This window comes from Chelonoidis abingdonii, chromosome 19 (genome assembly GCF_003597395.2).
Source record: "Chelonoidis abingdonii isolate Lonesome George chromosome 19, CheloAbing_2.0, whole genome shotgun sequence".
Lineage (NCBI taxonomy): Eukaryota > Metazoa > Chordata > Testudines > Testudinidae > Chelonoidis > Chelonoidis abingdonii.
The window spans coordinates 37,731,805-37,744,103 of record NC_133787.1 but is presented as its reverse complement, the minus strand read 5'-3'; the positions used below and the strand labels follow the sequence as shown (position 1 = coordinate 37,744,103).

At 36.7% G+C, this 12,299-nt stretch overlaps 1 protein-coding gene across 1 annotated transcript in view; it reads right to left on the bottom strand.

The window, feature by feature from the left end:
• The window catches only part of BANP (BTG3 associated nuclear protein), a 271,776-nt gene that overhangs the window by 234,526 nt on the left and 24,951 nt on the right, over positions 1–12,299 (bottom strand). Inside the window, exons 3-4 of the mRNA XM_032793751.2 lie at positions 9,207–9,301; positions 4,510–4,709 (exon numbers count right to left, since the gene is read on the bottom strand). Coding sequence (XP_032649642.1) covers positions 4,510–4,709; positions 9,207–9,301 — 295 coding nt within the window. The remainder of the gene's footprint in view (positions 1–4,509; positions 4,710–9,206; positions 9,302–12,299) is intronic.

The following is a 12,299-nucleotide window of genomic DNA, read 5'->3' as shown; positions in this document are numbered from 1 at the left end:
ATTTCCCTAATGAGAATTTTAAAAACTTGGAAACTACACATTGGCATTTTAAAAAAGGAGGAAAGCACGAGTTATCCCAATAAATCAGCATGTTAAGCTTACTAGGGAAAAGAATAGAAAGCTGAGCTTCAAACTGCCAATTTTTACATAAGTGAGACTTCTGGCTCTAAAAGACATCAGTTGCATAGCCAGATTATATTATATCACTCAATCTTATAAACAAGCCTTGTGTAATTTTATTCTGACCTCTGCAGCAGAAGCAGGTAGTATGACATTCCAAATCATAATCCAGGACGGCCTGAATGGTTAGCTATGAACTCTGCTGCTTCACTACAGTTGTCAGATCCCGCCATAAGGTGACGCAGGAAAAAAAATACCTCATATCCAAGTCACCCTTGTTCTCCTTACAAGATGGCCTAGACACACTTGAAATCAACATACCTTAGGGAACAAATTTATATAACAAGTATTTAAAAATAGCAAAATATCACAGAGCAATAAAATTGATGTGTGAATTTATAATGTATACACTGTACTATGTACAATATTGTAACAAATGAAACTTGATCGTGGTAAATCTGTAGCACATTAATATAAACAGCTAATCACTAAATAAAATATACAAACAACATTCAAAGTTGCTTGGGGGAAAAGAGGAGATCTCACAACCTTAAATCATTTACTGGGAAAAAATGGAAAGTCTGCATTGCTGACACACAACTAAGATACTGTTGTGAAGTGTAACACCATCTGGTTGACATGGCTCTGCTATCTGCACACAATGGTTTTATTACAGTGGTAGAACTGGTATTAGTGTAATGGCAGGAGGAGAAGAAAGGGGTTGAAGGATCTCATTCATGTGCAGAATCTGTAAATCTGTGTCTGAAATACCAACTGAAGTTGGCAGTTCTCCACTGCCATCTGTGTTTTAAAGAGCGGGAGAACATAAAGAGAGAATCCTATGATAGAACAGTCAATGCAGGTTTTTAATTAGAAATAATCAACAAGTGGAACTAGTTTCTCTGAGATGAGAGATAGGGCATTTAGTGATACATCCTATCACAGTGAAACTGAGCCAGCCATTAACAAAGCTGGGCTGGCTCAGAACCAGGTCTGGATCCTTTCCACATGAATGAGTCTCTGGTATTTAGCTGACAGCTCTTCACCTACTCTCCAGAAGCTTTGTTAAAGCAGAAATGATCTGTAAGTTAAATATGTGTCCTTTGAGTATATACTCCTATTTTTCTTTTTGGTTATATAGCCCAGAAATTGAACTGAACTTCAGGGAAAGTCAATGTTTTCTTCACAACAAAGCTGAAGATATTCCTAACAATTTATTACTTGCTGTCAAAAATTTAAAACTTTTTTAAGTTGATGTACTATACCTGTCACTCATATTTCATTAAAATAATTAATGGAGGGAATGCTGCTGTTTGTTGGGTATCATGCTAAGTATCTTTTAAATTAAAATCAAAGGACAAAAGTAATTCTACAAAATACAAAAACCAAACTGAATGTTTTAAACACACACAGACACAGCTATACCAAGTATCTCTTCCCCCTACCTTCTTCCCTGACTAGCGAAGAAGCTATTAGCTTCTAATTAGGCCTGGTCTCACTGGGGGAGTGGAGGGGAGAATCAATCTAAGATATGCAACTTCAGCTACAAGAATAGCATAGCGGAAGTCGACGTATCTTAGATGGAATTAAAATTACTTACTTCGCATCCTCGCGGCGCTAGATCGATGGCCGTGGCTTCCCTGTCGACTTTGCTTCCGCCTCTCGCACTGCTGGAGTTCAGCAGTCAACGAGAGAGCGATCGGGGATAGATTTATCGCATCTACACCACAAGCGATAAATCGATCCCCGATAAATCGATCGCTACCCGCCAATCCAGTGGGTAGTGTAGACGTACCCTAAGCCACACACTAGCTGGAAATCATTAGATCAGGAATCCATTTTCTCTAGTATTTAATAACAAATGCACAAAATATTCAAGATCATTTAGTTCACAGTTATAATTCTGAAAAGTATGTGTGAAGCAGGGTGGCAGGGGCCTCATCACCTAAAATGTTTTCAGACTACCAGAAAAACAGTCACAAAAATCTGAAATCCTAAAGTGAGAGATTAACTGCTAAGCTTCATAGGAATGCCTACGGCAGGCATGCATGGCCTTAAGAGAGAGAACACAGCCTCAGGTTGAACATTAAATCCATTAGAGAATTAAAACAGTATAATTAGAAAAACCTACTGAGGAAGGATAATGCTCACTGGATAGGTTCCTGACTAGGTCACATACTTGTGAATAAATCTTTTAAATGTACGCTTTGTGTATAAAGCCCATTATAAGGGGACATTTTTAAATTACATACAGGACCCTGAATTCCTTTCTAAAAATCTGTATATAACAAAAACAAATATATACAAATAATTTGAATAACAAGAAAGGAAGTCCCTGTAACAATAGATAATGATAAAGAGTAGGTGAAGGGGTACTTGGAATGTTTTAACATACAACATTTTAGCACCTGCCATACAAGTCCACAGTCTGAAAAATGCAGCTGAGTTATTAAGGGAATTACCTATTGCTGACAATTATTTCTTAAGATCATATACAATTATGAGCTACCTGTTTCAAAGAAATATAATCCTGACAATTATGGATCCCCCATGAGTAACTTCTATCACTAGTAAAGCAGCAGAGGCCAATATTTTTTTAAAAAGTTAGATTCTAAACTTCATATTTAAGTACCTAAATAAGCAGCCTGTTTTCAAAAGTACTGGGCACTCAACTGCTCCCAAAGAAGTCATTTGAGTTATGTGTGACCAGCACACTATCTAGTAGTAGATTAAAGTTGAAGTTGAAGTTTAGACAAATTCAAACTAGAAATAAAGATGCATTTGAACCATTGAAACAATTTACCAAAAAAAATCTACCATCTGAAGTCTTTAAATCAAGACTGGATGTCTTTCTAAAATATATACTCTACTTCCACTACAAGTTATTGGGCTCAACGCAGGAATTACTGGGCAAAATTATGTGGCCTGTGTTATGCAGTAAGAAAGAATGATCACATGATCATAATGGTTCCTTCCGACTGTAAAATATCCTAATCTACGGGGTTTTTTAAGGTATCAGTATTAGGTCCAGTCTGGTTTAGCATCTTCATTAACGAATTGAGAGAGGGTGTAAACAGCATGTTAATGAACTGCCATTACTAAATTGAAGCTAGCTGCAAACAACCCTCAGAACAGAAATGCAAAAATATAAGTGTGTATCTTGGGAGAAATACAATCTGAAAGACATATTAACTTATAAAGTTGTAAAGCTTAAGGGGAACCCGACATGACAGTGGCCACCAAATTACACAGATATTTGGGGTTCAATATGGCAGTAAAAGGAGGACAAAGGTTTGGTTTTTGTTTTTTTTTAACATGTACATTCATGGGCCTCACAGTATGAAGCAAGATGGTAATTGCTTTTTTATATAAGGCTTTAGTGCACCTAGAATATTGTGTTTATTTCTGAGCACCACAGACCAGAAAAATATTCAGAAGCTAGTCAGAGTTCAGAGAAGAGTAATGAAAGAGATCAGAGGCTGGAAAAATTGATTTACGAAAGCAAAGTTAAATGTGTGTACCTTGGCTACAAATTGACCAAGGAGGATATGGACTATGAAAACACTCTATAAATATTACAGATATGTAAACAAGGACAGATATTAATTATTTAGGTCAAATTATTTATGGAAGCATATCTAGGAAAACTGAATGAAATTATGAATGGGGAAAAATTAGGCTCATCATTACACAAAACCCTTTGACAGTCAAATCTATTAGACTGGACAAATCCTCAAAGCGAAAGGGTGGACTACCAATGCTTCAGACATTTAAAACAATAGTGGACAATATACACGTAAATGTACTGTAGGTCAAGTCTGCAGTTGCAGTGAAATGGATCGGATTATTTAATAGGTATTTTCCATCTCTAACCTCTATGATTCTGTCTGAGAAATAAACACTAGATATTATTTTACTGAGAACTTTTAGGGAACAGGGACATGTAACTAAACAATTCTGATTAATTTGTAGTAGATAAAAGTGAAATGAGAAGTGATTAGAATGATATGGCCTAAACAATCAATAAACACATTAACTAGAAATGTTAATATAAAATAAAGAAAAGAAAAGCTTACAAAACACATCTAATATTTGATGCGACTTTTCCAAAGGAAGGATGAATCAGTCTGGTTTAAATCAAAATGAAATGTGGAAATAGTTGCAAGCCATTCATGGACCAATGTGATATGTTTAGTCTCAGTCTAAATAGAAGTAACGTCATGAACTGGCATAGCAATTACCTTCAAAGATGAATTAATTCTATATTCTAACCAAAATACCAAGCTGCTGACAGGTATACATAAAGCTGCAGAGCTTGGTACTGCCAGAGAGATGGATTTGGAATAGTATTGAAAAAGTACATTGATGACTGGCCTGTTCTTTTCTTACCATCGCACTTTATTGCATGTCTGTGTAGCACCAAGGGGAGAACCCGCCACCATTGGGACTTGGATAGGGCTATGCTGTTTGTTCATGACAAGGTCCAATTTCTCTTCCAACGATTTGCAGGTAGCCTCTAGTGCCAGCAGCTTTGCCTCAATACTATCCAGTCGTAGGCATATTGTCTGGTTAATGGAAAACAGGAACGACTGAGGAAGAGAGAAGGTAAAAAGAGTCATTTTTAGAAACTTACACATTTATCTTCAGGAACTTACATATAGCAAGAGCCACCTAAATATGATTCGCAAACAATTCAAGGGACACTATCAACTTTTCTAGTCACAGTTTGATCATCTTTAAAACTGATGAAATCCAGCAGCATTACTATCATTCTCAGACTTCCTGTAATGTTTCATGTAGAAGCCAACAGCATCCAAACCAAACAGCTTATTAATGTGATTTCACCTGCCACAACAAAGTTTAAGATGACAAGCTAAAACATCTCACTCTCTCATGAATAAAAAAGAAAAGATTATAAACATGCTTCAGCGCACTAATGGATAAGTCTGAAAAGATCTCCCCAAAAAGATAAAGTTAGCTGCTTACAAATGTGTAGAATGATCATGTCAATACATTAAAACAAACAACATAACCTCAAAGACAACAAGTGCAGCTGACTTTCATTCCATATCAAACAGCTAACTTGGGCATACGCAAAAAAAGAAATAAGATCTGTTCTCCTAAGCAAATATATCCATTTTTGAAGGCATATTCTGCAAGATTTTTCTGGAGGAAATTACGCAATTAAACAGTGATAAATAGGGCTGTCAAGCAATTAAAAAAATTAATCACAATTAAATGCACGGTTTAAAAAATTAATCACAATTAATCACACTCTTACACTATAATAGAATACCATTTATTTAAATATTTTTGGACTTTTCCACATTTTCAAATATATGGATTTCAATTTCAAAATAGAATACAAAGTGTACAGTGCTCACTTTATATTTATTTTTTATTATAAATATTTGCACTGTAAAAAAAAGAAATAGTGTTTTTCAGTCACTTAACACAAGTACTGTAGTGCAATCTCTTTGCCATGAAAGTTGAACTTACAAATATAGAATTATGCACAAAATAATAACTGCATTCAAAAATAAAACACTATCAAACTTTAGAGTCTACAAGTCCACTCAGACAAACAAGTTTATTCACATGTGCAGAAGATAATGCTGCCCACCTCTTGTTTACAATGTCACCTGAAAGTGAGAACAGGCATTTGCATAGCATTGTTGTAGCCAGCTTTGAACACACAAGTTTGCCAACTTTCATGCAGTAAGATTAAGCCCCCCCCCCCCCCCCCCCCCCCCCCCCCCCCCCCCCCCCATTCACAATAAGCCAAAAATCAAGTAAATCCCATTTCAAAACAAGACCTAAACAAGCAAATCCCTAAGAACCCCAACACTCTATGTGAGTAGAGACCTTCCAGCGCAGAGTCTGGGACTGCGGTGGGCCTGCTATGCACCCCTGGCTCTGTCTCCCGTCTACCCCTGCTTGCCCCTTGCTCCTACTTGCCGGAAACCAATCCAAAAAAACAGAGAAGCAACAAGCTACAACAAGTAACAAGCTAAAGCCAAAAACTAACCAACATGCAACTCACAAGTCAATTAAGCCAAAAACATGCTGAATTTCTGTGTTTTTTTCATGGGTTTGGCATGTCTGATTGGAAGATATTTACATGCCAGATTCATATGTCCCTTCATGCTTCAACCACTATTCCAGAGGGTTCTGCTCAATAACAATCCAAAGCAGTACAGACCAATGCATGTTCATTTTCATCATCTAAGTCAAATGCCGCCAGCAGGAAGCTGATTTTCTTTTTCGGTGATTCAGGTTCTGTAGTTTCTGGAGCGGAGTGTTGCTCTTTTAACACTTCTGAAAGCATGCTCCACACCTTGTCCTTCTCAGATTTTGGAAGGCACTTCGGATTCTTAAACCTTGGGTCGAGAGCTGTAGCTATCTTTAGAAATCTCATATTAGTACCTTCTTTGAATTTTGTCAAATCTGCAGTGAAAGTGTTCTTAAAACAAACAATTTGCTGGGTTATCATCCGAGACTGCTACAACATGAAATATATAGCAGAAGGCGGATAAAACACAGAGCAGGAGACATACAATTCTTTCCCAAGGAGTTCAGTCACAAATTTAATTAACACATTTTTTTTTAATGTGCGTCATCACCATGGAAGCATGTCCTCCAGAATGGTGGCTCAATCATGAAGGGGCATACGAATGTTTAGATACCTGGCACGTAAATACCTTGCAATGCCAGCTACAAAACTGCCATGCAAATGCCTGTTCTCACTTTCAGGTGACATTGTAAAAAGAAGCAGGCAGCAGTATCTTCCATAAATGTAAACAAACTTGTTTGTCTAAGTGATTGGATGAACAAGAAATAGGACTGAGTGGACTTGTAGGCTCTAAAGTTTTACATTGTTTTGTTTTTGAGTGCACTTACATAACAAAAAAAAATCTACATTTGTAAATTGCACTTTCACAATAAAGAAATTGCACTACATTTGTAACTTGTATTAGGTGAATTAAAAAATACTATTTCTTTTGTTTATCATTTTTACAGTACAAATATTTGTAATAAAAATAATATAAAATGAGTACTGTACACTTTGTATTAGTGTGTTGTAACTGAAATCAATATATTTGAAAATGTAGAAAAACATCCAAAATATTTAATAAATTTCAATTAGTAGTCTATTATCTAACAGTGTGATTAAAACTGCGATTAATTGTGATTAATTTTTTTAATTGCAATTAATTTTTGAGTTAATCACATGAGTTAACTGCGGTTAACTGACAGCCCTAGTGATAATACATATGCCTTGAATTGACTTTAAGAAACAGCTAGCATGCCACCTAGTGGCCTCCATTTAAAATTAATTTAAACAGCTAGCCTAGCTTACAGAAAACATTGTATAAAATGAGCAGTATAGAACTATTTGATAATGCTGCTGGCCAGCCTGCACTCTTAATTTGGGAAGACTTGTCTGATCTTCACAGCTTCTAGGGCAATCTTAAGAAGGTAAGACTATATATGCCAATCTGTGTAGCAGCAGCTTATTATCTACATGTTTGTCGGTGCTCAAGACTGAAACATTATCAATACACACTACCAATAAGAAACATATGTGGGAGAGGTGAAGAAGGTCTGTGAGCAGAGGGAAATCAAGTCAAATGTGGCTGGACTGATTCAAATAAAACTATAATTTTAAAAGAATTATTAAAAAGTGACTGAACTGATTTGACTCTGGAAGATAACAAGGTACTTAAGCAATCCTCCAGGTTTTAAGCCACATGGGTGTTTGTGCTAACTACCAATAAAACACACAGGATCTCACCAATTTCTTCCAAGAGAAAATTGACAAAATCTGATGAGACTTTCCCACTCCCCATAGCTTCCCTTTCCTTCCCCTCCTACAATTCTGTCCTTTTCTCCTGATAGGGACGCAGAAGGTTCTCATCTGCTCTCCTCTTCTAATCCCAGTGACCTCATCCCATCCCATCCCCTGATCTTCTTCATGCCTACTCTCATCCCCTCCTTTATTCTCCTCATTCACCTCTCACTCTCCTCTGGCTCTTTCCCCATACAAACAAGCATTATTGAGTCTCTCCCATCTTAAAAACTCCCACCCATGACCCCGCTTGCCTTTCCCATTACTACCCCACTTCTTTTCTCCCTTTCAGTTCTAAGATCACTGAATGTGCTGTTTATAATCACTGTCTGAAGTTCCGCCCCAATTCCATTTTAGACCCTCTCCAATCTGGCTTCCATGCTTTGTATTCCATTGAAACTTTTCTCACCAAAGTCTTTAATGACATATTCCTAGTTAAAGCTCAAAATCAGTATTTCATCTTCATATCCTTGACCTGCCATAGCTGCTTTCAACACTGTGAACCATGCATATATTCTTGAAATCTTGTCCTCACTTGGCTTCTGTGACTTCCACTCGTGGTTCTCTTCCTACCTCTGATCGCTTCTTCACTATGTCCTTAGGAGGGTCTTCCTCATCACCCTCTACGGCTTTCCATGGGGGATCCACAGAACTCCATATTTGTCCCCTTCTCCCTCTGTACCTCATCTCTGGGTGATCTCATCCACACAAAACAAATTCAACTAATGTTTCTATGCTGACGACTCACAGATCTACCTCTCTACTTCTACCCTGTCTCTTTCTGTCCAAACTAGAATCTAGGTGTCTCTCTCTCAGATCTCTTTAGGAATATCTAGCAATCAGCTCAAGCTCAACATAGCTAAAATAGAGTTTTTCTCCCCTTCCCCGCAAGCCCTCCCTGCTACCTCCTTTCTCCATCATTGCAGACATCACCATCTAGATTGTAAGCCTTTAAGGGAGGAACCTTTTATTTTCCTGTGTTTTTTCTGCCTAGTACGGGGTCCTGATCCATAACTCATAGCACTATAATTGTATAAATAATGATAAACAATTAAAATAATAATAATTCTAAAACATTACAGAAAGGGTAACTACCAACCCCCGCCCCCAGTTCATATTTAAATATACTATTAATATTTCATTATCCATCCTCTGCTTTTAACATACTTTTTCCAGCAAAGAAAAGCAATTGCATGTATCTGATGTTTTGAACAACAGAAAAGTATATTATCATGACCTTAATAGAGGGATCCTGGCAGTTAATTTCTATCCGTTGGCGTTTCAGAGCAGGCTCTACATCTTCATCTGTCACCTCATGATTCTCCAATACAACTGCAAGCAAAAGTAAGCATTGTCACACTACAATTCTGGGGGCAAAATAAATTATGAAGACACTGAAGTGACTAACTGAAAGAATCCAGCAGCACAGAGAAAAAGAGCTCTAGCCTGACTTAGCTTTACGCAGAGCAGTTATTTGCTTATTTATTTTAAAATGTAACAACAATTTAAGCACTCTACTTACCACTTCATAAGAAAAGCACCTTTTGCACACTGAATATTTCAATTATTTCATCCATTATATGCTCTCATATTTCTCTCTGAAACAACGTCAGTCCTAAAATACATCACCTGGACTAATGAAAATATCCAGCACTGTACATATATGGTATGTCCATGTACAACTTAAGTATGATGTGTTGCATATTAGCTTCTTAAATATCTCATGTAGATTATCTAGAAAAAATAAGGGTCATCTTATCTCCAGGGGAGAAACTACTGCGATACTGGTAATACGCTTACTTTTGAATGAGGAAAATCATGTCAATATTATGAGAAATTATGAAATAATTCTAATGGCTTATTCATAAAAAGCACCCCTGAAATGCTGAGTGCAGCATGTCATCATATATCTTGATTTTAGTAAGGCTTTTGACAGTCCCACATGACATCCTCATAAGCAAACGTGTTCTAGATGAAATTGGTTAAAAGACCAAACTCAAAGACTAGCTATCAACGGTTCACTGTCAAACAGGGGAGACATACCTAGTGGCATCCCACAAGATCTGTCCTGGGTCCAGTAAAATTGAATATTTTCATTAATGACTTGGATAATGGAGTGAAGCATATGTTTATAAAGGTTGCAGATGATACCAAGATGGGAGGGATTGTAAGCCCTTTGGCGGACAGGATTAGAATTCAAAATTACCTTGACAAATTGGAGAACTGATCTGAATTCAACAAAATGAAATTAAATAAAGACAAGGGCAAAGCACTACACTTGGGAAGCTAAAAATCAAACGCACAACTACAAAATGGGGAATAACTGGCTAGGTGGTAGTACTGCTGAGATGGATCTGGGGGTTATAGTGTATCACAAATTGAATGAGACTCCACAGTGTGATGCAGCTGCAAAAAAGGTCAATGTCATTCTAGGATACATTAACATGAGTGTCATATGTAAGACACCGGAGGGTAACTGTCCTCCTCTACTCAGCAAATGTGATATCTAAGCTGGAGTACTGTGTCCACTTCTGGGTGCCACAATTTAAGAAAGATGTGGATATAATGAAGAGAACCCAGAAAAGAGCAACAAAAATGATAAAATGTTTAAAAAATCTGAACTATGTGGAAAAATTAAAAATACTGGGCATATTTAGTCTTGAGAAAAAAATAATCTGAGAGGGGACCAGATAACACTGTTCGAATATGGTACGATCTGTTTTAAAGAGGATGGTGATCAACTGTTTTCTATGTACATTGAAGATAGAACAAGAAAGTGTTGGGCTTAATCTGCAGCAAGGGAGATTTAAATTAGATACTTAGGAAAACTTTCTAAGTACAAATTCTGGAATAAGGTTCTAAGGGAGGTTTCGGAATCCACATCACTGGAGGTTTTTAAGGACAGGATAGACAAACACCTGTCAATGATTGTCTAGGTATACCTGGTCCTGCCTCAGCACAGGGTCCTTTTAAGGTCCTTTCCACCCTATGTTTCTATGATTTCTATGAGATTTGTAGTCTGTTTTTTGAGAAATATATTTTTTAATATTCAGCCTTCTTAAGATCTACACTCAGCTGTGAATATCCTCATGTTGTTGATGTAAAGCCATGTTTACTCAAAAAAAATTCAAGAATGTTCCAGATCTTTTTCACAGATATAGCATTTTACAGCAAATGAACTCTAATACTATACATTAAGATCATCACTAGCATATAAGTTACATTTGTATACTACACACCTCTCACCTTTTATTTAAACTTCATCAGAAAACTATTGATGTACCAATATAACGTTTTTGTGACCTCTCTTATTCTAGATTTTCTGTATTTACATTTGTTGTTTAAAGGTACCTATCAAAGCATCTAGGCACTTGGATATTAACGTCTATTCACGAAGATGCATTTGGCATTAATAAATCTTGCAGAAACCTAAGTTAAATAAATAACATGGCTCCCCACAAACAAATAATACATCCTAAATATATAGATTGGACAAAAACAAGAAAAAAAATGTAACACAGAGGCTTACAATGTCTTTGGTGTTTCATTGCTTCCTCATATCCTCTAATACTGCATTCTAAAGCTAGTCCCCAGTCTTGCTATAGGAACTATATAGGTAGACCACTGCACACACGCAGAACCCAAACAGCTTCACTGAAGTTCTTCATTAGTGCAAAGGTTCACCCACATGGTTCTGAGTGTGGGAATGGGGCCTTTTTAACATCAGTGTCTTCCCAAATTATAGGCACAATCCTACAAACACTCCTGCCCACGTTTACTCATACACATAGATCCATTACCTCGAATGGGGCCATATAACTAGCATCCAATACTGATATTTTCCCTTAATGAACAAACTCTCAAGAACAATGAACGTCACAATAATGCTTTTGGAGGTGATTTCAATCTGCTACCACTTTGGTACAATACAAAGAATTTCAAACATGTAAAGGAGGAAATAGTAAATACCAAGTACAAAACTATGGTTCATAACTTGTTGGGTAGCAATTCTCATTTGGAGGAAAGCCTGAGAAAGATGCTCAGCAAGAAGAAAAACTTACTGTAGGCAATGTTTAACCCTAGATATTTTGCATAAAAATACTTCTGTACAAAGAACAGGGAGAGGCTATAGCCCTCTATTTTTAAAGATGTTAAATGCAAAATGTTAACAATAAGAACTGTTGTAGTAAGAAAATTCAGACCATGTTGATAAAGTTACTGGAAAGTAATGTTAACAAACTCACTTTTAAAGGCAGAATTAAATTCTCTAGGAAACTTTTGTGCCATTCTGAATTTGTAAAAGGAGTCCAATAGTGATTTTTATTCCCTG